Source organism: Penaeus vannamei, chromosome 38 (assembly GCF_042767895.1).
Source record: "Penaeus vannamei isolate JL-2024 chromosome 38, ASM4276789v1, whole genome shotgun sequence".
Taxonomy (NCBI): domain Eukaryota; kingdom Metazoa; phylum Arthropoda; class Malacostraca; order Decapoda; family Penaeidae; genus Penaeus; species Penaeus vannamei.
The window spans coordinates 10,670,093-10,695,092 of NC_091586.1; the positions used below are offsets into that span (position 1 = coordinate 10,670,093).

General features: G+C 51.9%; 1 protein-coding gene across 4 annotated transcripts in view; it reads left to right on the plus strand.

Moving 5' to 3' along the window:
* Positions 1-25,000, plus strand: part of kuz (zinc-dependent metalloprotease kuz) — a 223,246-nt gene that overhangs the window by 168,658 nt on the left and 29,588 nt on the right. For 2 of the 4 annotated variants that reach the window (XM_070115755.1, XM_070115756.1), the window contains exon 2: positions 11,930-11,983. The exons of the other annotated variants lie outside the window; for them this stretch is intronic. In XM_070115755.1, the coding sequence (XP_069971856.1) occupies positions 11,930-11,983 (54 nt within the window). The remainder of the gene's footprint in view (positions 1-11,929; positions 11,984-25,000) is intronic. 4 annotated transcript variants of the gene reach the window in all.

The window sequence follows — 25,000 nt, forward strand, 5'->3', positions numbered from 1 at the left end:
CTCGTTTTGAAAAGGGGAATTCGTGGTCCATGTTCTCGTTTTGAAGAGTGAAATACACAATTCACCTTATCATGTTCAATAGCGAAATAAGCACTCTGTTCTCGCTTTGAACAGGGAAATTCGTAGTCCACGTTCTTGTTTAGAACAGTGAAATAGACACATTATGCTCCCATTCCGGACAGTGACACACGAAAGCCACTCTCATTCTGGACAGTGAAACGGGCACGCGTTCAGGGAGCGGAAATGACACGCCAAACGGTCACCATTTCGCCCGCCACTTCACGCCCCCGGGGGAACCTGCGCCCTGGTATACAATAAGGAATCTTCATCATCATTTTGCTCGCGGGCACCGGCTTAGAGTGTAACTTTCTTGTCTCATAAGTTGCGATGTTGGTAAGTTCAATTTCCCTTCGGACCGCACATGGGGCCGAGGTCGTGCCAGCGTGTTTTCTTTCTTGCTTTTATGTTGGTGTTTTGTGTTTTGTTTGTTTGCTTGTTTGTTGTTTTGCAGGTGCGTGTGATTGTTTTACCTGTGCGTACGTGAGAATAGGGCTTTGTAAAGGTCTGTAGCCTAATTGAGCGCTCTCTCTCTCTCTCTCTCTCTCTCTCTCTCTCTCTCTCTCTCTCTCTCTCTCTCTCTCTCTCTCTCTCTCTCTCTCTCTCTCTCTCTCTCTCTCTCTCTCTCTCTCTCTCTCTCTCTCTCTCTCTCTCTCTCTCTCTCTCTCTTTCTGTGTGTGTGTGTATGTGTGTGTGTGTGTGTGTGTGTGTGTGTGTGTGTGTGTGTGTGTGTGTGTGTGTGTGTGTGTATGCGTGCGGTGCTCTCTGATCTTACATTTAGCACTGGCCTTACTATAGGTCTTTTCGTCCCACCTATAGTTCTAGCTCCTTTAATATTGTCGTTGGCTTCCATCTGTGAAATATGCGCAGCCCTCGGCATGTCGTACCAAGGCTCTCTGTATTTGTTGTTGTTGTTGTTGTTGTTGTTGTTATTTAGGAGGAGAGGCGTGTGCACAAGTGGAGTTCATCGGTGTGGCTTGCAGGACGTTAGGGATATTTTCCCGTGTTATTGTGCGAGATCTCAGCTTTCAGGCCAGGGTCTGCTTAGTGTCGCTGGATATGAGGAGCTGAGGGCAGTGGGAAGGGCTGTCTTTGTCCAAAAACATACGGCTTGGCGCTTTAAAACGCATTTCACGGCCTATGTGGCTCATGGGTATTGGTGGATATTTTTGTCGACAATGCATGTGTGGATGTTTCCTGCACAGCTATTAGTGCCACGGATTAGGCTACTCTGTCATAATCAGGCTCGTCTGTGGAGACGTAATTACCAGGTTGCAGTAAATCATAATTGATAGAGAAGGACAAAAACGCGTCCGTACGCCGTGATGGTTCAAGGCCGACTGGTCGTTCGAGAGGATCACGTGGGAAGAAAAACACGATTTTTTTTGCAACAGGTGCTGGCGACTCATAGTAAGAGCACCTCCAGTGGGCTTAGGTGCGCTTTGCAGAGTAGCATTCAGTTGGCGGTGGGATACAGCAAGAGGCCTGGAATTGAACAGGTGAGTTAGCAGCTGTGGTAACATGGCACAGGTGCTCGCATAGGAATGAGAAACAACGGCAGGTGTTGTAACGAGCTAACAGGTGCAGGGCGAAGTGTGTTTGACCTGTGTAGAAGAGCTCTATGCAAGTAAGACGGGCCGGCCCCCTCAGCGGACGGCGCCCACTGCGAAGAGGTTGCAAGCGAGCTCGAGCCCAACCGCTCTCAGGTGCTTCCACACTTGGCAACAGCGGCGGGCCAGGGGTCAGGTGGCTCCGGGGGAACACGCTGACACATGCTCCCTCGCTCGCCCCCCCCCCCTCTCCGTATTGTTTTTATCACTGTATTGATCAACTGTGTGATATCCCACCCTCCTCCCCCGCCTCCTCCCTTGCATGGGTGCGTGCATGCGTGTGCGTGCGTTAGTGTTTTGCTTTGGTGTGCATGTGGCTAGGTTCGTGAATATTGCTTGTAATTATGTGGAGGTGTCTTTGTGAACATGGGTCTTTGACAGGGAGTGGATGAAAGAGACAGGCAGACAGGTAGGCAGGCAGAATGGCAGACTGACAGACAGACATCGAGAGGAGCAGAAGAAATTTGTTTTGTGTGTATGTATGGAAACGTACATATGTATACACAAAGGCATACATGATCAAATATTTATGAGAAAGGGAAAGTGGCGGTTGCTGAAACAGACAGACAGGCAGACACGACTGACTAACCAACCGCCAGACTCGCAGAGGGACAGAATCCATCGCGGGCAAATTGTAGCAAATCCACCGATACATTATTCACAGCCTGAGATCCTCCTCCTCCTCCTCCTTCATCCTCCTTCATCTTCCTCCTCTTCATCTCCTTCTCCCCCTCCCCCTCCTCGTGTGATAAATATTTCCGATTATTATTATTTTCCGCGGGCAATAATCGTAACTCTTTATGCAAGTGATTACCCCAATTACCTTAAGTCTGGCGCGTCAGTCTTAATTAGCGAGACGTCCAAAATGGCGTCGGTGTGTGGATTGCGAGACGTATGGCGTTAATTATTGTTTTAAGAAATGCTCGCGTCGTCCCCGTGTTAATTCGTCCCTCGTTGCTTGTCCGTGATGGACGAGGCCCGCGTAATGAGGTGACGTCATCACGTAAGGGGCCTGGGCTCGGGAGGCGGCGTCGAGGAGGCGCTCGAGGCCTTCGCCTGGCGGAGGCTTGTTCCAGGGGGGTTGCTTGGCACGGAAGGGCCGAGGGTGGCGGCATGGGCGAGTGTGGCGGCATGGGCGAGTGTGACGGCATGGGCGAGTGTGGCGGCATGGGCGAGTGTGACGGCATGGGCGAGTGTGGCGGCATGGGCGAGTGTGATGGCATGGGCGAGTGTGGCGGCATGGGCGAGTGTGGCGGCATGGGCGAGTGTGACGGCATGGGCGAGTGTGGCGGCATGGGCGAGTGTGACGGCATGGGCGAGTGTGGCGGCATGGGCGAGTGTGATGGCATGGGCGAGTGTGGCGGCATGGGCGAGTGTGGCGGCATGGGCGAGTGTGACGGCATGGGCGAGTGTGACGGCATGGGCGAGTGTGGCGGCATGGGCGAGTGTGATGGCATGGGCGAGTGTGACGGCATGGGCGAGTGTGGCGGCATGGGCGAGTGTGACGGCATGGGCGAGTGTGGCGGCATGGGCGAGTGTGGCGGCATGGGCGAGTGTGACGGCATGGGCGAGTGTGGCGGCATGGGCGAGGGTGACGGCATGGGCGAGGGTGACGGCATGGGCGAGTGTGGCGGCATGGGCGAATGTGGCGGCATGGGCGAGTGTGACGGCATGGGCGAGTGTGACGGCATGGGCGAGTGTGGCGGCATGGGCGAGTGTGGCGGCATGGGCGAGTGTGACGGCATGGGCGAGTGTGGCGGCATGGGCGAGTGTGACGGCATGGGCAAGTGTGGTGGCATGGGCGAGTGTGTGAAAAACACTCTACCGTGTTGATACTAATGGTAGAAAACCCACAATGCACAAACTAGATTTATTGAAGCAAGCGAGACAACAGCTTCGGAATCGTCCTCGATTCCATCTTCGGGTTTCGATGGAATCGAGGACGATTCCGAAGCTGTTGTCTCACTTGCTTCAAGAAATTTAGTTTGTGCATTGTGGGTTTTTCTACCATACCTATACACACAGATACATACATATACTTATACATATGTAAACGCACGCACGCACACACACTCTCACACACACACACACTCACACATCCATAAACACACACACACACACACACACACACACACACACACACACACACACACACACACACACACACACACACACACACACACACACACACACACACACACACACACACACACAAACACACACACACACACACACACACACACACACACACACACACACACACACACACACATATATATATACATATATATCTGTATATCTGTATCTATATCTATCTATATCTATCTATCTATCTATCTATCTATCTATATCGCCCTCCCTTGCTTCTTCCTCCCTGCCTCCCTATCATTCTCCTCTTCCCCCTCTCCTCTCCCTCTTTAACGCACCCATCTTCTCCTTCCCCCATTTACCAGATCATAATTCCATCGTGTTTATGTTACTCATCTTCCTCCGAGATCGCTTCTCCTCACGGTCCTGATGCCGCCCAATTCATTGTCCGGCCCTCCATCTCCCTGATCACACTCAGAATGGTGATGCTGATGATGATGGTGATGGTGACCAGGAACGGCGAGGCATATTGTGGATGGTGTGCGTGCGTGCGGGCGGGCGGGCGTGCGGGCGGGGGGAGACAGGCGGCGCGAGTCCCGTCTTGCGGTAACGGCACCCTCGGGACAACTTCTCATGGTAATGGGCGTGTTTTCGCGAATTCTTAATACCCTCGGTGGCTCCCCTGCTTCCTCCGTGCGGCAGGGTGTGTTAAGGTGCGCCTGCCTTATCTCGATTAGGGCTGGGGCGTAGGGATGGGCGGTACGGGCGGCGGGAGCTCAGTGGCAGCCTGCACGGCCGCCTCCTCTGATTTTGTGTGCTGGTCTGCTGCTTGCTTTGCCTGCTCTGGTCTGCAGTGGTTTGCTTCCTGATTTGCCTGCTGTGCTTGCTATGGCCTTCTCCCTGCTCTTCCTACTATGTCTGTTTTTGTCTGCTCCTTGCGGTGGCCGCTGTGCCTGCTCTGTTCTGCTCCTTTTTCTACCAGCTCTAGTCCGCTCCCTTCTCTGCCTGCTGTGGTCTGCTTCCTACTTTATCTGCCACGCCTGCTATGGCTCCCTTCTCTGCGTGCTGTGGTCTGCTTCCTACTTTATCTGCCACGCCTGCTATGGCTCCCTTCTCTGCCTGCTGTGGTCTGCTTCCTAATTTATCTGCCCCGCCTGCTATGGCTCCCTTCTCTGCGTGCTGAGGTCTGCTCCCTGCTCTGCCAGCCCTTGAAGCCTCTCCGCGCGCTCGTCTTCTCGCGCCCTACACAAGCAGCAACGCCCCTTCGTGCTGCATCATTGCAGCTAATGCAGCGTGAAGGAGGCGGCGGAGGTGCACCCCCGGCGTCCTCCGTGACCTTGTTTTCCAGAGCTCAGTGGCAGCCTGCACGGCCGCCTCCTCTGATTTTGTGTGCTGGTCTGCTGCTTGCTTTGCCTGCTCTGGTCTGCAGTGGTTTGCTTCCTGATTTGCCTGCTGTGCTTGCTATGGCCTTCTCCCTGCTCTTCCTACTATGTCTGTTTTTGTCTGCTCCTTGCGGTGGCCGCTGTGCCTGCTCTGTTCTGCTCCTTTTTCTACCAGCTCTAGTCCGCTCCCTTCTCTGCCTGCTGTGGTCTGCTTCCTACTTTATCTGCCACGCCTGCTATGGCTCCCTTCTCTGCGTGCTGTGGTCTGCTTCCTACTTTATCTGCCACGCCTGCTATGGCTCCCTTCTCTGCCTGCTGTGGTCTGCTTCCTAATTTATCTGCCCCGCCTGCTATGGCTCCCTTCTCTGCGTGCTGAGGTCTGCTCCCTGCTCTGCCAGCCCTTGAAGCCTCTCCGCGCGCTCGTCTTCTCGCGCCCTACACAAGCAGCAACGCCCCTTCGTGCTGCATCATTGCAGCTAATGCAGCGTGAAGGAGGCGGCGGAGGTGCACCCCCGGCGTCCTCCGTGACCTTGTTTTCCAGAGCTTGAAATTCGGCCTCGGGCTCGCGCGCGCCCGCGTAATGACGCGCGGATCAGCGGGGTTGCATTCGTGCGCTCGCATTGCTACGGTGGCGTTGTTGCCTGTTGCTTGTTATTGCTTGTGTGGTTTGTTGCTGATTGCTTGTTGTGGGTTGGTGATGCTTGTTGCTTGTTTTGCTTGCTATTCTTTGTTATTGATTGTTATTTATTGCTGCTTCATTTGCTTGGTATTTGTTGTTGATGCTTATGTTGCTCGTTATTTCTTCTCTATCACGAAGGCCAACTGTGATGAATGGTCTCGGGAAAGAGTTGGGGGGGGGGGGAGTGGGGGTTCATTTTCGCTTCGCTTGATTTCTGATTCGGACCTTAGATTAGGACCAGCTTAGCTAATCAGTAATCCGGTAGTTGAGTGAGATTTTTGTCTTCTAGAAGGCTAAAGATGATGAAGAAGAAGAGTGGAAGATTTACTTACGGGGGGTGGGTGGGTGTGGGTGGGGGGAGGGGAGTGGAAAGGGTGAAAGGTTCCCGAGGAATGAGACGGAAAAAATATTTCCCCCCAATTTTGCGGATTTCGTCGGATGGAATCTCAAAAAATTGTACCGTCGTGATTGAATCGGATCAGCTGTTACTTCGATATTAGTAGAGTGCGGATTGGGATGAGATGGGGGAAGGGGGAGGAGGGGAAAGGGGGTCTGGTTTGTGTGGATGGCTTGGGGGTGAAAGGGTGATGATGATGCGGGTAGATCAGCGTGATGAGGGTGAAGTTGAGGGAGATAGGGTGAGCATCAGCCTTTACTTCGGTGTTAGTGGAGTGCAGACTGGGGTGAGATGGGGGAAGGGGGGAAAGGAGGGGGAGGGGGAAGGGGGGCTGGGAACCGTAGATGGCTCCGAGGGTGAAAAAGTGATGAAAGTACTGATGGATCAGCGGGTGGTCCAGGATGTGGTGTTAATGGTGGGGGCGAAGCGGAGTGGGATAGGGTGATGGAAAAGGGTTTGGAATTGGCCGGAGGGGGCTCAGGATAACCGGGGGCGGTGTGGGGGGGGGGGAGGTTAGCATTGAGGAAGATAGTGCTGTGTTCGGCAGAGTGGAGAACAACTTGTGGGTTGAATTAAGTGGCCTTGGAAAGCTAGTAGGCCTACCACGGACACGTTTGGGCTTCGAAGGATGTCTAGTTTCCACCCCCTCCCCATCCACCCAAATAAAAAAGTGACGCAAGTGAAGCCAGAAGCAAGGCTGTGTCGTAGTAAAAGCGTATCTGCAGAAGAGCAGGAGTCGCCGCCGCCTTCAGGATGCCTCGGCCTCTCCGCCGCGCTCGGGCATTCCCCACGGGCATCCCGGGATTACCTCGGGAAGTAGGATATATCGTGGGACTTCAAATAGCAAAGTTACGACGGGAATGCTCTTGCTATTGACTCTGCTCTCCTGCTGTTGCACTGGCTTCTGCTACCGTTTCTGCTGCCGTCTCGATGCTGCTGCTGCTGCTGTTGCTGCTGCTGCTGCTGCGGGATGGATCAATGCTTACGTCCCCAGAATGCTTTGTTTACCCACGCACACATGTGTCCACCCCTACAACCGCCCACTGCGTGTACCTCTACACAGCCGACCGCAGTGAAGCCTTCCCTCGTTATGAACTCCTACAGTATTACTGGATATGTATCCATCGCGTTATTATCGCATTGTTACGGAGCGGAGTCAGAAATTTGATACAGCAGGTGTACTGTCGGTGCCTCCGTTATAGTTCAGCGCTTCTTCCGTTCTCGATATTCAAATACTGATGGAAACGAAAGAAGCAAATATTTGTTCCTTGTTTGCATCCCACTGTATATCAGTACACAAGCCATAGATACAAACCCACATGGTTACGAACACCGAAACTGGTCCAATTGCACACTGATTTGTTTACATAAGAGGGGCGATCTAAAACGCCTTGTGAACGTCAAAACAACGAGGGATTTCCTGTTTGTTCAGATCGCGAAAGAGCCAGGCTATTCAGTCCCTCGCGAGCTCCTGCCTTGCTCTGATTACCGTACCTGGAGTTGGTAGTTAGGATGGTAGTTGGAATGTTGTGTAAGTGAATACAGGCGCTCTCTCTCTCTCTCTCTCTCACGCTCTCTCTCTCTCTCTCTCTCTCTCTCTCATCTCTCTCTCTCTCTCTCTCTCTCTCCTCTCTCTCTCTCTCTCTCTCTCTCTCTCTCTCTCTCTCTCTCCCTCCCTCCCTCCCTCCCTCCCTCCCTCCCTCCCTCCCTCTCTCTCTCTCTCTCTCTCTCTCTCTTTCTCTTCTCTCTCTCTCTCTCTCACACACACACACACACACACACACACACACACACACACACAGAGAGAGAGAGAGAGAGAGAGAGAGAGAGAGAGAGAGAGAGAGAGAGAGAGAGAGAGAGAGAGAGGAAAATAGATTGCGAGTCCGAGTGCGTGTATGTGTGTATGCGAAGGGGTATATGTGTATGTTCATACATACAATGTCAGTTTGCCACTTCACTCTCTAGCGATAACACACATGTTACAGATCGACCCGTGTGCCTTGTATCCGTTCCATGTCATTACTTGTTGAAACTGTCACTGATTACGTCTACTAGAGTCTCCCCATATTAGATATCATTTTTGCTATTGGGTGTAATAATGAAGGAAATATTGTTGGGTGTATTATTATGAACGTATAACTATTAGCACGGGAAAGATCATTACGGTTATCTTTGACTTTGCAGTTATCATGTTTATGCTCATGTTGAGGCAAGTGTTCAGTTTAGGCGAATAGAAAAGGCTACGAGGATGTGAATAAAGGCCTCAACACCTCCATTGTTTTCATCCCCTGCACAGCCTGCACTGGTCGCTTATGGCCGAGCAGCGAGCGGGCACCAGAGAGCCGAGAAGTGCGCGCGGAGGATGTTTCTCTGCTTGCGCGGCGGTGTGTGCGGCCGCTCAGTTAGCTAAATCTCGCCACATCCTTTGTCCTCTCACTGAGCCAGCATCACTGCCTCCGTTGCTCTCGGCCTCCCTCTGCAGTTGTTTCGTGGCCATTGCGAGGCGAGTCTCCTCCTCGGCTCTCAATGTCTTTGGTATTGATTGTATGGCGAGGGCGTGAGTGCAGCTGTTTCGTAAGCGTGCGTGTGTTAGTCGACTCTTATTCATGACGGAGAAAGGCCATACACACAGATGCTTGTGATCGTTCCCTTGCTGCCCCCTCCTTCATCCACCTCTCCCTCCTCTTCGTCTGATCCTCCATCCCTCGCTGAATATTCAGATCCTGTCACACTTTTTTTTTCTCAGTCTGCCGAGGGCTCCCTCTCCACCTCTCACCTCCCTCTTTCTCCTCTCCTTTCCCCTTTCCTTTTTTCCTCCTTCACTCTCTATCTTTCAGTTCCACATATTCTTCCCTTTGTCTTTCCCTCCATCCTTCCTCTTCTTCCTTGCTACCCTCTCTTTTTCCCTTCTTCCCTCTTTCCCTCCTCCTCTTCTCTCCTTCTCTCCATCCTCCCATTCTCTCCTCTCCTCCTCTCCTCCTCTCCTTCCCTTCCCCCTCCCCGCCCGCCCCAACCTATTCCTCTGTCTCTGTTCCCACCTAAACTCGTCAAAGATGTTTTATGCTTTGACGTGCTGCTCCCTCGCCCCCTCCCCGGGCTTATCCTCACGCTCGTAGACTCTCCTTGGCTTAGAGCAATCCCTTTGTCAGGATTTAGCGAAGCCTTCACATTTCTGCGTTGGCCTTTTCTTCCGTTCCTTCCACGTTCACGCCACCATTCTTGGCCGCCTCTGTTTATGGACGCTGGTCCCCTTCTGCGTCGTCTGCCTGTGAAGCTGGCTTTTAGCAGGGCGAGGGATGGCTGCCGGAATATCTATTGGCTGCTTACATCGCTCGCGGCGCTAATACGTCGTTGCGTTCCTTTGTCTACTTCTCCTTCCGTCCTCGTTTTAGTTTTGTTTCTGTGCGCTTGAGGTTGCGGGGGAAGGGTTGCGGCGGGGAAACTTTGGACGGGGTTTGTGCTAGCAAGTCTTTTATCGTCGAAACTTTGGGGATTGCTTGCTTGTCATTAGCTCGCCCCTTTTCCTCTCCGAGCAGTGGAGACGGCGAAGGGTGGGCGAGACGATGACGGATGGCTGGCACGCGTTCGAAGCCCTCTGGATGTAACCCTCTCGTGCCGGAAGCCCCAGGATGACCTAAATTCTGTTCGGGCCGTTTTCTGATATGTTAAGTGTCGGGCCCGTGAATGATGACCTAACTTGGGACCGAGTTTAATCGACGTGTGCGATAGGAGGCGGGTTTAAAGCTGCGGGCCGACCCACGCAGGAAGAAAGGGCAAACTGGGTCGCCCTTCGGGGAGGATGACGGCGGATCCTTGGCGAAAGGGCGGAGGGAAGCGGCCTGGAAATGACGGCGGGCCTAAGGAGGGTCGATACGATCCCCTTCATGATTCGAGGCTTAAGCTCTCCGACGACCGGCCTCGACGTAGGGCTGACCTGGGCCAAGGAGACCCGGCGTAAGGAGTGCCCCAGGCCGAAGGTAACCTGGGGGCCCTGCGAGGAGAGGGGGGATGGGCACGTTATAGTACCCTTGGTTAAGGGCGGAGGGCAAGGGTTCTCGGGGGGAGGGGGCTGCGGAGAGTGCGGGGGTGGGGGGGGGTGATTTCGTAGCAGTGTGGCAGCGATGAGGGTGACGTATGGGTTGGAAGTGTTTAAATGCTGCTCTGGATGCCGCCCATCGATCTATATGCTGGTTTCCTTTCTTGCTGCCTCCGTCTCTCTCTCTCTCTCTCTCTCTCTCTCTCTCTCTCTCTCTCTCTCTCTCTCTCTCTCACTCTCTCTCTCTCTCTCTCTCTCTCTCTCTCTCTCTCTCTCTCCCCGATCCCATCCTCTTTTCTCCTTTCTCTCTCATCCCTGCCCCTCTCTTCTCTTATTCTTTCCTTTCTCTTTTTTCTCTCATATCCTCTCGTCTCACTCCTCAATTTTCTCCCATTCCTCTCTTCCTCTTACGCCCCGCGTCTCTCTCTCCCGTCTCCTCCTTCACGCACCCTCTTTCCTCTACCATTCCCCTCTCTCCTCCTGCATCTCCCTTCCCCAGCCCCTCCTGCCTCTCCCTTCCCCAGACCCTCCTGTCTCTCCCTTCCCCAGTCCCCCTGTCTCTTTCACACTAAATATGTATCTTTTATCCCCCTTTATGATCGCCATAAAAGGGAAAGGGTTAACATCATTAGTATGCTGCTACTTTTCAGAGCATTCTTTTCCTTCCCTCTTCCTCTTCCTCGCCACTGATACGCCCTGCAGCCGCCGCCTCCGCCTGCGCCTTCGTCAGCGTGCCTCTCCGTGCCGAAGCCTTGGCGCACAGAGCACGGGCGGTGCAGTGCCAGGGATGAGGCAATATAGGCGTGTGTTTTTCGCGAGGGCGTTTGGGTCTGCTGATTAGGCTTGGGAATCGCATGATTGGTCGGACGGCTCGCGCTTATCCAATCAGCAGCCTGGGGGCCTCGGCAGATTTCTGTTTTACGAAGGAAGACAAACAGCCCGGGAACCAGGGGGAGGCCGGTGGCCCCTCCGTCCCCGGCCCCCCACGCCCCCTCGGTCCCCTCGGGGCAATGCAATCATGTGAACACTTCCGCGGACACTCGTAAAAATGATCCCCCTGATGAGGTCCATGATCGAGTCGCTCCTGCCCGGCGTCTGGACACGCGCACAAACGCTCACTCGCACACACACGTACACGAATGTGTACATGCACATGCACGCGCACTGACACACACACACACACACACACACACACACACACACACACACACACACACACACACACACACACACACACACACACACACACACACACACACACACACACACACACACACACACTCACACTCACTCTCACTCTCACTCTCACTCTCACTCTCACTCACACTCACACTCACACTCACACTCACACTCACACTCACACTCACACTCACACTCACACTCACACTCACACTCACACACATACACATACACATACACATACACATACACATATACATACTTACATACATACACATATACATACATACATACATACATACATACATACATACATACATACACACATACATTTTCGCACACATTTTCTTGTGGATGTATCTTGTGCGTGCGTTGTATTAAGAACTAAAGGCATCATAGGATTCTTCACATTTTACCTTTAACTCTATGTAGCCTCTGAGATGGATGCAGACGTAATACATGATTAGAATTCATACTAATGAGGATAATTTTTTGTTTCAGGTGAGGATGGAAGGCCCGCTGTTCACACAGGAAATGGCAAATTTGGACGTAATAGTGAGTACAGACGAAAGGAGAAAGTGAGGGATAGAAAAGTCCAAATGTTTAAATTTGAACAAGTAGTTCAAATCAGTGTATTTCTAAAAGTGGATATTTTTTTAAGAGTGAGAGAGAGTGTGTGCGTAAGAGAGAGAGTGTGTGCGTAAGAGAGAGAGTGTATGTGTGAGTGAGAGAGAGTGTGAGTGTGTGTGTGTGTGTGAATGAATGAATGAGAATGTGTTTGTAAAGGAGTGAGTGTGTGCGTATGAGAGAGAGAGAGAGAGGGAGGGAGAGAGAGAGAGAGAGAGAGAGAGAGGGAGAGACAGAGGGAGAGAGAGAGAGAGAGAAAGAGAGAGAGAGAGAGAGAAGAGAAGAGAAGAGAAGAGAAAAAAAAGAAAGAGAGAAAGAGAGGACGAACACTATGAAATGCGTGTGACCTTTGCACACACAGGCCTGTTCCGCTGCACCGCCGGTCTTAGCGCCGTGTGGGTGGAAAAGCCTCTGGAAATCCTATCAGACTGGAGGAGAAGCCTTTCCTTGTAACGTGTCTCACTCCTTAGCCACACCCTCAGCGTCCCTTCTGCAGGAGTGGGAGACCTATGGAGGAAAGGTTTATGATCAAAAGAACAAAAAAAAAAAAAAAAAAAAAGAAAGAAAGGAAGAATGGATGAATAAAAAAAAACTGAAAATGGGAAAAAACCTTTCAGACATGCATCGTACGTCCCTTGTTTATTCCTTGTTTTATGACCTTATCGAACTTTATCAAGAAAACTTTTCTTTAACCCTCCTCATTGAAAATGGAAAACATCACCTCACAGACATTTGCCGTACTGTCCCCCCTCCTCCTCTAACCCCCCCTCCCCCCTCCTCCGCACTCATGACAGCTGACGTGAAATACATCGAACTACATTGCCAAAAAATATTCAAAGTTCATCCAGAGGGGAAAAGAGAAATTAAACGGAAAAAAATAAAAACCACGTTAGTACGCGGCGGTTTAAGCGGGCCATTTGTGCGGTAAACGATGTATGAGAGCGTAGTAAAGACGAGGGCTAGTTACTATAACCCTTCGCCATTATCACCGCCCGAGCCACAGTTTAACGTCCCCATCGCCAGCCAATACCGCCATTGCCTCAGCCCATCACAGGTGCGGCGGCATCGCGGGCGGGGAGGGGGTGGGGGGGGGGCGTGGTCGTGGCTTTTTCTGCTTTTGTTTCGTTTTAGTTTTCTCTTTCTTTGTGTGTGTGTGGCCGGTTGTTATATTTATTTTATTTGTTTTTCTTTCTCGTTTTGTTTATATTTCTTTCACATGTTTCCCCACCTGTTTCTCTTTCACCTGACGTGCCCTTTCCCTCCTCTCACCACTTTCTAGCCTTCCCTCCCTCCCTTCTTCCTTCTTCTCTCCCTCCGTCCCCTCCCCACCTCCACCCACCCACCTTCCTTCCCTCCACTCCTGTCCCCTCTCCTCCCCATCCACAATCCCTCCCTCCACTTCTCTACCCCCTCTCCTCCACCCCCTCCCCTCCCTCCCTCCCTCCACTCCTCTCCCCTCTCCTGTCCAACCCTTTCCTTCCTTCCCCTCCTCTCCCTTCTCCTATCCACCCCTTTCCCTCCTTCCACTCCTCTTCCCTCTCCGATCCACCCCAATCCTTCCCTCCTTGACTCTCCCTTTCCCTCTCCCCTTTTTTCCCTCTTAGTCCGTCTCCCTCATACACCCATTTTTCATGCGTCCGAGGCATCTTCCTTCGGTAATTCCTCATCGTCCAAGCGCTTTTCAATGTCTGGACCGTGGGTGAGCCTCTCTCCTCCCCTTCAGAAAATGAACTCGCCTCGGAACGCCAGCATTGTCTTTTTATTCGACTCGTCACCGGTGGCGTGTTCCTGCCCCGTCCCCCCCCCCCCCCAAGGACCTGGCGATTTCTCAACGATGCAAAGTCTGCATTGCTCTTTCCTTTTTTTTCTTCTTCTTCTTCTCGGTCGCCGTTCTCCTATTTCTTCCTCTACTTGTATCGTTTTATATCGTCTTCTATCGTCCCATTTCACGCCACCCCTTACCCTCCCCCTACTCTCTTTCCCTTCTCCCTTCTCCACTCCCCGTCGCGGAGTTTCTACAGCATCACAGTCTCTCTCCCTTCCATTCTGCTGGAGACCCATGAATCATTTGTCCCGAGAAAGACTTCTCTTAATCCTCCTTCCTTGTTTTTCTTCTCCTCATTGCTGTCCACCTTCAGCTCCTTTTCCTCCTCCCCCTCCCCCTTTCCTCCTCCTCCTCTTCTTCTTCCTCCTCCCCCTCCCACTCTTCCTCCTCCTCCTCTTCTTCTTCCTCCTCCCCCTCCCACTCTTCCTCCTCCTCTTCTTTTCCTTCTCGCCCCCATTCCTCCTCATTTCGCCTCCCCTTCATTCCTCCCTCCTCCCCCTCCTCCCTATTTGAGCATTATTTAGCAATGCCTCCGCCATCCGTGCATCCCAAAGTGGTCTACCCCACCCGCAGTCAACAAGGCCAAAGTTGAGTGCTATTAGGAGACTTTCAGAAGGTTCCTCCTCCTCCTCCTCCTCCTTCTTCTTCTACTTATTCCTTACTCCTCCTCCTCCTCCTTCTTCTTCTACTTATTCCTTACTCCTCCTCCTTATCCTTCTTCTTCCTTACTCCTCCTCCTCCTCCTCCTCCTCTTCTTCCTGTTTCATCTTGTTAGGCTTTTTTTTCTGTGCGTGTGCGTGTGTGCGGGAGAAAAGGTAGGGGCAGGGGGCAGGGGGCAGGGTAGGCTTCCCTTGGCTGCAACATCCTTGTTTACAGCCCCGCACATCACACTTGTTACAGTGAGCTCTGCTATTTTGTCGAGAGCCCGAGGAGGACTTTGCTCGCTCTGCTGAGAGGAGAGAAGGGGAAAGGGAGAGGGAAAGAGGAAGGGGTAAGGAGAGGTAAGGGAAAAAGGAAGAGTTAGAGAGAGAAGTGGAAAGGGAAAGGGAAGATGAGGGAGAGGGAAGGGGAAGGGAAAAGAGGAGGGATGAGGAGTCCCAAAATTTTCTGCTGAGTAACGCTTGAGGAACGAGTTGGAGCAGGAGCCGAGCTGGAGGAGGAAGTGAAAGATAGAGCGAGGGAAGAATGAAAAGGAGAGAAGAGAAAGAGAAAGAGAGAATAAAAGGCAAGAAAAGAAAAGGAGAGAAGGAGGAGGAGGAGCAAGAAAAATGAGGACAAAGAGTATTGAAAAAAAAGAGAAACAAAGCCATCGAAGGCAAACAAAATAAAAAATAAAAAATTAAAGAAGAAGAAGATAGGGAAAGGAAGAGGAGGATCCAAAGGACAGGGCGAGGGTAGGAGTTCGTAGGGAACAGGGTTGGATGGGATGGGAGGGTGAGGGGGGAGGGGAAGAGGGGAGCAGTGTACTCTATTGATCGCGATAGGCGGCGCGCCCTCCCTCGCCCTCCCTCGCCCGGCCAGCCACCTCTAGGCCCGTCATTGTAGTTTTCGGCGGGCCGCCGGGGCTGCGCTGCCTTCCCCTCTCCCTCTCCCCTCTATTCCATCTTCCCCTCGTCCTTTCCCATTGTTCCATCTCCCCCTTCCTCTTTCCCTCCGTTCCATCTTCCCCTCTCCCCTCTGTTTTTTCTTCTCCTCCTTGTCTCTCCCTCTGTTCCATCTTCCCCTCTTCCTTTCCCATTATTCCATCTTCCCCTCTTCCTTTCCCATTGTTCCGTCTTCCCCCTTCCTCTTTCCCTCCGTTGTATCTTCCCCTCTGTTTCTTCTTCCCCTCTTCGTCTCTCCCTCTGATACATCTTCCCCACTTCTCTGTTCTCCTCTTCTCCTTCCCTCCTTTTCTCCACGTTTCTTCTCTCTCCTGCCTCCTGCTCCCCTCCTATATTCCCCTCCTTCCTGGCCCAGAGACCTGATTTCCCGATCAATTTAGTACGTGATTCGAAGGATGGGGTGTGGTGGTACTTACGGAGGGGGGAGGAGGAGGAGGAGGAGGAGGAGGAGGAGGAGGAGGAGGAGGAGGAGGAGGAGGAGGGAGAGGGAGAGGGAGAGGGAGAGGGAGAGGGAGAGGGAGAGGGAGAGGGAGAGGGAGAGGGAGAGGGAGAGGGGGAGGGGAGGGGGAGGGGGAGGGGGAGATGGAGATGGAGAGGAGTGGGGAGGATCAAGATACAGCTCACTAACTCTCTCTCTGTGTGTGTGTGTGTGTGTGTGTGTGTGTGTGTGTGTGTGTGTGTGTGTGTGTGTGTGTGTGTGTGTGTGTGTGTGTGTGTGTGTGTGTGTGTGATTATGCTTGTTTTCATTCCGACTTATTAAGTCCATCCCTATCAAACAAAGGGAAGTCTGGTTTGAATTTTTTTTTTTTTTTTTTTTTTTTTTTTTTTTTTTTTTTTTTTTTTTTTTTGTCTCGCTCAATCATTAGTAGCTATTTTCCCCCGTGTACCATTTTCCTCGCCGTTACAAGCATTTCCCACCAGCTGTTTCTCCCCCCCCCCCTTTATATCCTCGGGTAGATAGGCACCTGCGATAGACCGAGGGGAAACATAGCCGGGTGTGAGGGGACTGTGTAATAATAATCTCTTTGTTGAGTCTCGCGGTTGTAGGCCTGGGGTTGCTGGTGGAGGTTTCCCCTTGTTTTCGTTTCTATTTCTTGTTAGTTTGTGTATGTGTGTCTGTGGCTTTGTATTTGTTTGTTTTAGTGTTGGATCTATGTGTTCATGTTTGTCTTTGTGTGGATATGTATAATCTTCCTTTCTCATTTTTTCCTCTCTTTTAGGTACCTTCTCTTTTACCCTCCTGCCCTACTGACCTTTTCTTGCCCTTCCCTCCACTCCCCTCAGTTCCCCTCTCTTCCTCGCATTTTACTTTCCCTTCCCCTTTCTCTCTCTGTTACATCTTCTCCTATGCCCTCCTCTCCCCTTCCATTCCCTTATCTCCCCTCCCATTCCCTTATCTCCGCTCCCATTCCCTCCTCTCCCCTTCCATTCCCTTATCTCCCCTCCCATTCCCTCCTCTTTCCTCCCATTCCCTCCTCCCCATCTCCTTTTCTCCCCTCTTACTCCCTCCTCTCCCCCTCATTTACTTCCCCTCTTCCCTTCCTCCTCCCCTTCTCATTCCTCGAACATATTTCCCGTTTTTTGTGTCTCTCCTGTGTCCTCATCCCACACACTTCCGGAGCGACAGTGTCCTCAAAGGATGAAGCTCGAGTAAGTGTGTTGAGAAGGGCGAAAATAACACACTGGGTCAGTATGTTGTGCAGACGGGTAAAGGGAGAGGGAGACTGGCTGCCGGTGTGTTGGGGGCGGGAGTAAGGGGTAGGGGTGAGGGTAGAGGGATGGAGGGAAGGGGGGAGGCTCCTGATCTTTGTTTTCATCTGCATTCTTTTACATATTCAGGCCTTTCAGCTCTTTCTCTCGTTTCTTCTTTTTTTAGTTTTTTTTTTCTTTTTTTTTTTGTCTCGTCTGACGTCTCTTTTTCTAGTATGATTTTAATTTTCATTTTTTTAAAACATGATCTGAATATTTTGAATCACGGGCTTTATGTGTTTTGCCCCCATGAAGTCGTGCTAGTAGCCGATGGATAATTTTGACCGCTGGAATACCCCCCCCCCCTATTCTCAAAGTCTAAATATTCTCAGCCTCCCCTCTCTAATTTTCAGATTTTTTGTTTTCTATTTTTCTTCTCTGAGCCATCCCCTCTATTTTTAAAATTGTTGTTCTCGTTTTATATTCCTTCTCTGCTCCCTCTCCCCTGTTCTCAAGATTATTGTTCTTGATTTGTTTAGTCTTCTATATCCTGGGCGAGGCTGTCTAGGGATCCCAGGACAGAGAAGGCTAGTGTGACCTTCGCTTGAGCAGTCTTCGGCGAGGCTGTCTCGGGATCCCAGGACAGAGAAGGCTAGTGTGACCATCGCTTGACCAGACTTCGGCGAGGCTGTCTAGAAATCCCAGGACAGAGGAGGCTAGTGTGACCTTAACTTGACCAGACTTCGGCGAGGCTGTCTCGGGATCCCAGGACAGAGAAGGCTAGTGTGACCTTCGCTTGACCAGACTTCGGCGAGGCTGTCTAGAAATCCCAGGACAGAGGAGGCTAGTGTGACCTTCGCTTGACCAGACTTCGGCGAGGCTGTCTAGAAATCCCAGGACAGAGGAGGCTAGTGTGACCTTCCCCTGACCAGACTTCGGCGAGGCTGTCTAGAAATCCCAGGACAGAGGAGGCTAGTGTGACCGTCGCTTGACCAGTCTTCGGCGAGGCTGTCTAGAAATCCCAGGACAGAGGAGGCTAGTGTGACCTTAACTTGACCAGACTTCGGCGAGGCTGTCTCGGGATCCCAGGAAAGAGAAGGCTAGTGTGACCTTCGCTTGACCAGACTTCGGCGAGGCTGTCTAGAAATCCCAGGAAAGAGGAGGCTAGTGTGACCTTAACTTGACCAGACTTCGGCGAGGCTGTCTCGGGATCCCAGGAAAGAGGAGGCTAGTGTGACCTTCGCTTGACCAGTCTTCGGCGAGGCTGTCTAGAAATCCCAGGACAGAGGAGGCTAGTGTGCCCTTAGCTTCGCGAACCGTCTCTCGCCTTTAGTGCCATGTGTCCTCCCGTGCCTGCATCCTGATTTCACGTGGTGATCGAGACCCACCGACGGCAGGAAGCATGTGGCCTTTTTTTTACTTATTTATTCGTTTATGTGTGCATTTATTTGTCTGTTTGTATATCAATTTATATTATTTGTTTGGCTCTTTATTTATTCATTTATTTATATTTTCTCTGGTCTCTCTCGTTGCCCCCAAGACCACATCCAGAGACGCCTTTCGTGACAGAGAGAGGGTAAAGGATTCGAAATGAGTTTCCGGTGTAGGTGCAGGGGGTTGGGGTCTAGGGGGATGGGCGGTGTGGAGGAGTGGTGTGGGCGGCCTCCTTCGTCCCTGGGAACCCCCTCGTTCGCGCCGCCACGTTTGTTTTGCATTTTTACAGCGTGGGATATGAACGGAATGGGGAGTTGAAGTCCCGTCCATGAAGATACAATTTGGTCGCCGGGCCGTATGGGCGTCCTCGCACATGCCGTTCGGGAGATTGGCAGCTGCAGTGTTGCCAGGCCTCCGTCGCCGCCGACCCCTTCGCCGGCTTCGCCTGTTTATTGGATGGCTTTTATATGGGCGGCCGAGGGGTCGTCTTTAGCGCCCTCTCCCGCACGCCATTTGGATTTGCTGGGGAATTTAAGGATATTCAGATGCGATTCCTTCGGCGAGACTTGACCTTCGGCCTTCAAAGGGGAGGAGGGGAATATGGGAAAGGTCATAGAAAGCTCAAAAAAAGATTCGTCGCGGTGCCGACGGTGGAACATTCTGGAATTGGTGCTGTCAGTCTCGTGGATTCAATGGGTGTGCAAAACCTTGTTTGTTTATTTGGTGTGTCTGCGTGATGTATTTGGGTCTCTGGGTGTGTGTTTTATCTCTCGTGTTACCCATTTAACGTTTACCTCACAGTAAACGGTGATTTGCCTTCAGCAGTGACGCCAGCAGGTACAATGCTTTGTGAAAAGTAAAAGGGGACACGCCCAGCGAGAAGGAGCGCAAGAAGGGCCCCGTGGGGCCTCGCCGTGTGAACCTGGCATAGGACGCGAGCGGCGTGGCCTTCGTCGGAGAGGAGCCCTTCGAAACTGGATCACGTGTTCATCTGTCGTGGCTTCGTTCAACGGCCCCCCCCCCCCTCAGTCCCGAACATGCGGAAAAAGTCCTTTCTTTTGCGTCCTTGCACAGGAAGAGCGGCGAAGGACGACCTATAAATAGGATGGTGACCTTGTTGGGTGCGGACCAGCTGAGCTATTGATTCTTAAGATCATACTTTGGCGTCGCAGCGAGAGGGTTGCGAGAGCCGCGTCGTGGACTGTGAGGGAACGCGAATACTTCTGCCTTCTTCGGAGTTAGATACAGGGAAATAACTAATCGATGGAGGCACGAAAGAGAGAGGGAGGGAGGGGGAAATAAGGTGAGGGAATAAAGAGAAATAGTGAGAGGGAAAGGAGTTCGGGTATGAAGAGAGAGAAGAGGGTGGGGGCTAAAGAGAGTGGGAGGAGGAAGAGAGAAAGAGAAAGAGGAGATAGAGAGGAAAGAAGTGATGGGCGAGAGAGAGAGAGCGAGCGAGAGAGAGAGAGCGAGCGAGCGAGCTCGACGGGAAGTCGAACTGAAAAAGAGAGGGACGCGACGAGAGTGGGCAGTGTTACCTTGGAGATTCCTGAGTGTCTCGAATGCATGGGCGCCGCGAAGGTTAGACAGGTAACACAGTGCTTGAGGGCGGCCTGGCTGATGCTCGGCTCGTGTTAAAGCAGATGTGTTTGCGGCCGTGCTTTTCTTTGTATCGGGAGGAGGTCCGCGTGGGGCTGTTTGTTTCTTCGTTCATTTTTTTCTTTGTTCGCATTTGTTTACTTGTTAGTCTTGGCCTTGTGTGTAGATCTGTCCTTAGGTCATTCGTCATTGGTCTGAAGTTTTAGCAAAGCAGCTGGAAATTTACAACGTGTACGCGCCCCTTCCCCCCCCCCCCTTTCCCTCCGCGTAGAGCAAGTAGGCAAGACGAAGTAATTATAAAGTTTTCGCTCGCAAAAATAGAGCCGCCCTTACACTTTCCGTTATTTGCACATCACACACAAAGCCGTATTGCAGCCTCGGCCCTAATCCATTTATAGTGAACCCGGGCCCGGCTGCTACAATGTGGATCTGTTTATCATCTCATGTATACAAATAAAGCACGAGAAAATTGTTCGCCTGTGCTTTGATTAAGGAGAGGGCTACGGCGAGGAATGTTTTGAGAGGGATACGGCAGGGAATGTTTTGAGAGGGATACGGCGGGGGGTGTTTTGAGAGGGATACGGCAGGGAATGTTTTGAGAGGGATACGGCGGGCAATGTTTTGAGAGGGATACGGCGGGCAATGTTTTGAGAGGGATACGGCGGGCAATGTTTTGAGAGGGATACGGCGGGCAATGTTTTGAGAGGGATACGGTGAGGAATGTTTTGAGAGGGATACGGCGGGGGGTGTTTTGAGAGGGATACGGCGGGGGGTGTTTTGAGAGGGATACGGCAGGGAATGTTTTGAGAGGGATACGGCGGGCAATGTTTTGAGAGGGATACGGCGGGCAATGTTTTGAGAGGGATACGGCGGGCAATGTTTTGAGAGGGATACGGCGGGCAATGTTTTGAGAGGGATACGGCGGGCAATGTTTTGAGAGGGATACGGCGGGGAATGTTTTGAGAGGGATACGGCGGGGGGTGTTTTGAGAGGGATACGGCGGGCAATGTTTTGAGAGGGATACGGCGGGCAATGTTTTGAGAGGGATACGGCGGGGAATGTTTTGAGAGGGATACGGCGGGGGATGTTTTGAGAGGGATACAGCGGGGAATGTTTTGAGAGGGATACGGCGGGGGGTGTTTTGAGAGGGATACGGCGGGGAATGTTTTGAGAGGGATACGGCGGGCAATGTTTTGAGAGGGATACGGCGGGGAATGTTTTGAGAGGGATACGGCAGGGAATGTTTTGAGAGGGATACGGCAGGGAATGTTTTGAGAGGGATACGGCGGGGAATATATTTTGAGAGGGATACGGCGGGGAATATATTTTGAGAGGGATACGGCAGGGAATGTTTTGAGAGGGATACGGCAGGGAATGTTTTGAGAGGGATACGGCAGGGAATGTTTTGAGAGGGATACGGCAGGGAATGTTTTGAAAGGGATACGGCAGGGAATGTTTTGAGAGGGATACGGCAGGGAATGTTTTGAGAGGGATACGGCGGGGGATGTGTGCGGAGGGATACGGCAGGGAATGTATTGAAAGGGATACGGCAGGGAATGTTTTGAGAGGGATACGACGGGGAATGTTTTGAGAGGGATACGGCAGGGAATGTTTTGAGAGGGATACGGCAGGGAATGTTTTGAGAGGGATACGGCGGGGAACGTTTTGAGAGGGATACGGCAGGGAATGTTTTGAAAGGGATACGGCAGGGAATGTTTTGAGAGGGATACGGCAGGGAATGTTTTGAAAGGGAAACGGCAGGGAATGTTTTGAGAGGGATACGGCAGGGAATGTTTTGAGAGGGATACGGCGGGGGATGTTTTGAGAGGGATACGGCAGGGAATGTTTTGAGAGGGATACGGCGGGGGGTGTTTTGAGAGGGATACGGCAGGGAATGTTTTGAGAGGGATACGGCGGGGGGTGTTTTGAGAGGGATACGGCAGGGAATGTTTTGAGAGGGATACGGCGGGGGGTGTTTTGAGAGGGATACGGCGGGGAATGTTTTGAGAGGGATACGGCAGGGAATGTTTTGAGAGGGATACGGCAGGGAATGTTTTGAGAGGGATACGGCAGGGAATGTTTTGAGAGGGATACGGCGGGGAATATATTTTGAGAGGGATACGGCGGGGAATATATTTTGAGAGGGATACAGCAGGGAATGTTTTGAGAGGGATACGGCAGGGAATGTTTTGAGAGGGATACGGCGGGGGATATGTGCGGAGGGATACGGCAGGGAATGTATTGAAAGGGATACGGCAGGGAATGTTTTGAAAGGGATACGGCAGGGAATGTTTTGAGAGGGATACGGCAGGGAATGTTTTGAAAGGGATACGGCAGGGAATGTTTTGAGAGGGATACGGCAGGGAATGTTTTGAGAGGGATACGGCAGGGAATGTTTTGAGAGGGATACGGCAGGGAATGTTTTGAGAGGGATACGGCAGGGAATGTTTTGAGAGGGATACGGCGGGGAATATATTTTGAGAGGGATACGGCGGGGAATATATTTTGAGAGGGATACGGCAGGGAATGTTTTGATAGGGATACGACAGGGAATGTTTTGAGAGGGATACGGCGGGGGATGTGTGCGGAGGGATACGGCAGGGAATGTATTGAAAGGGATACGGCAGGGAATGTTTTGAAAGGGATACGGCAGGGAATGTTTTGAGAGGGATACGGCAGGGAATGTTTTGAAAGGGATACGGCAGGGAATGTTTTGAGAGGGATACGGCAGGGAATGTTTTGAGAGGGATACGGCGGGGGATGTGTGCGGAGGGATACGGCAGGGAATGTATTGAAAGGGATACGGCAGGGAATGTTTTGAGAGGGATACGGCAGGGAATGTTTTGAGAGGGATACGGCAGGGAATGTATTGAAAGGGATACGGCGGGGAATGTTTTGAAAGGGATACGGCAGGGAATGTTTTGAGAGGGATACGGCAGGGAATGTTTTGAAAGGGATACGGCAGGGAATGTTTTGAGAGGGATACGGCAGGGAATGTTTTGAGAGGGATACGGCGGGGGGTGTTTTGAGAGGGATACGGCGGGGAATGTTTTGAGAGGGATACGGCGGGGGATGTTTTGAGAGGGATACGGCGGGGGGTGTTTTGAGAGGGATACGGCGGGGAATGTTTTGAGAGGGATACGGCAGGGAATGTTTTGAGAGGGATACGGCAGGGAATGTTTTGAGAGGGATACGGCAGGGAATGTTTTGAGAGGGATACGGCAGGGAATGTTTTGAGAGGGATACGGCAGGGAATGTTTTGAGAGGGATACGGCGGGGAATATATTTTGAGAGGGATACGGCGGAAAATGTTTTGAGAGGGATACGGCGGGGAATATATTTTTAAAGGGATACGGCGGGGAACGTTTTGAGAGGGATACGGCGGGGAATGTTTTGAGAGGGATACGGCGGGGAATATATTTTGAGAGGGATACGGCGGAGAATGTTTTGAGAGGGATACGGCGGGGAATATATTTTTAAAGGGATACGGCGGGGAACGTTTTGAGAGGGATACGGCGGGCAATGTTTTGAGAGGGATACGGCGGGGAATATATTTTTAAAGGGATACGGCGGGGAACGTTTTGAGAGGGATACGGCGGGGAATGTTTTGAGAGGGATACGGCGGGGAATATATTTTGAGAGGGATACGGCGGAGAATGTTTTGAGAGGGATACGGCGGGGAATATATTTTTAAAGGGATACGGCGGGGAACGTTTTGAGAGGGATACGGCGGGGAATGTTTTGAGAGGGATACGGCGGGGGATGTGTGCGGAGGGCGGGGGAAAAAGGAGGGAAACGAGGAATCGCGGGAGAAGGGGGTGGCGAAAAGTGGCGAAAACATGGCCAACTTCCTCGCCATTTTTTTTTCTCTCTTTTATTTGTTCGTTCACATCCTCGCAAAGGAGGGATACGATGAATCGGAGGAAGGGAAGAGGAAAATAGAGAGTGGGGAAAAAAATAACGGAAGAGGAAATAGAAGACGGACGCAACAAGACTCGAAAACGGCGGACGTAGGTGGCTTTATTACGAGAAATTGCCGAAGAGCGGCGAGCGGGAGAGCGGAAATGGTGAAGATTCTGGGATTAAAAGCGATGGCGGCGAGGTGCTCGAGGGGGAGCGACGGCCGGAGGAACAGCCTCGGCCACTTCCTGCTGGTGTGTGTGTGTGGGGGGGGGTGTCATTGTTTATGCATGCATACATACATACAAACAAACATGCATGCGTGTATGCCAGCGCGCACACACACACACACACACACACACACACACACACACACACACACACACACACACACACGCACACACACACACACACACACACACACACACACACACACACACACACACACACACACACACACACACACACACACACACACACACATACACGCACACACACACACACACTCATACACACACACATACATGTACATATGCAAACTTACTGGCACACACACAAACTTACACGCCCCCCCCCCCCACACACACTTACATACACACACGCTCTCTCTCTCTCACTCACATACACCCACTCGCACTCACACACTCACTCATACTCGCACACGCACACTCACGCACGCACTCGCACTCACACTCGCTCTGGTATTCATACTAACTCTCGTACTCACACTCGCACTTACTATCACACAAACACACACACACACAGTGAGTAGCATGCATACATGGCCTTCCTCTGCGATAATAAGCCGAACTGCGTCACGGCGAGAGCGGCCTTGCGGGGGACGGCGCCCATTGCAGCGCCGCTGGAAGAGCCGACTGCGGCCGCCGCGGCTCG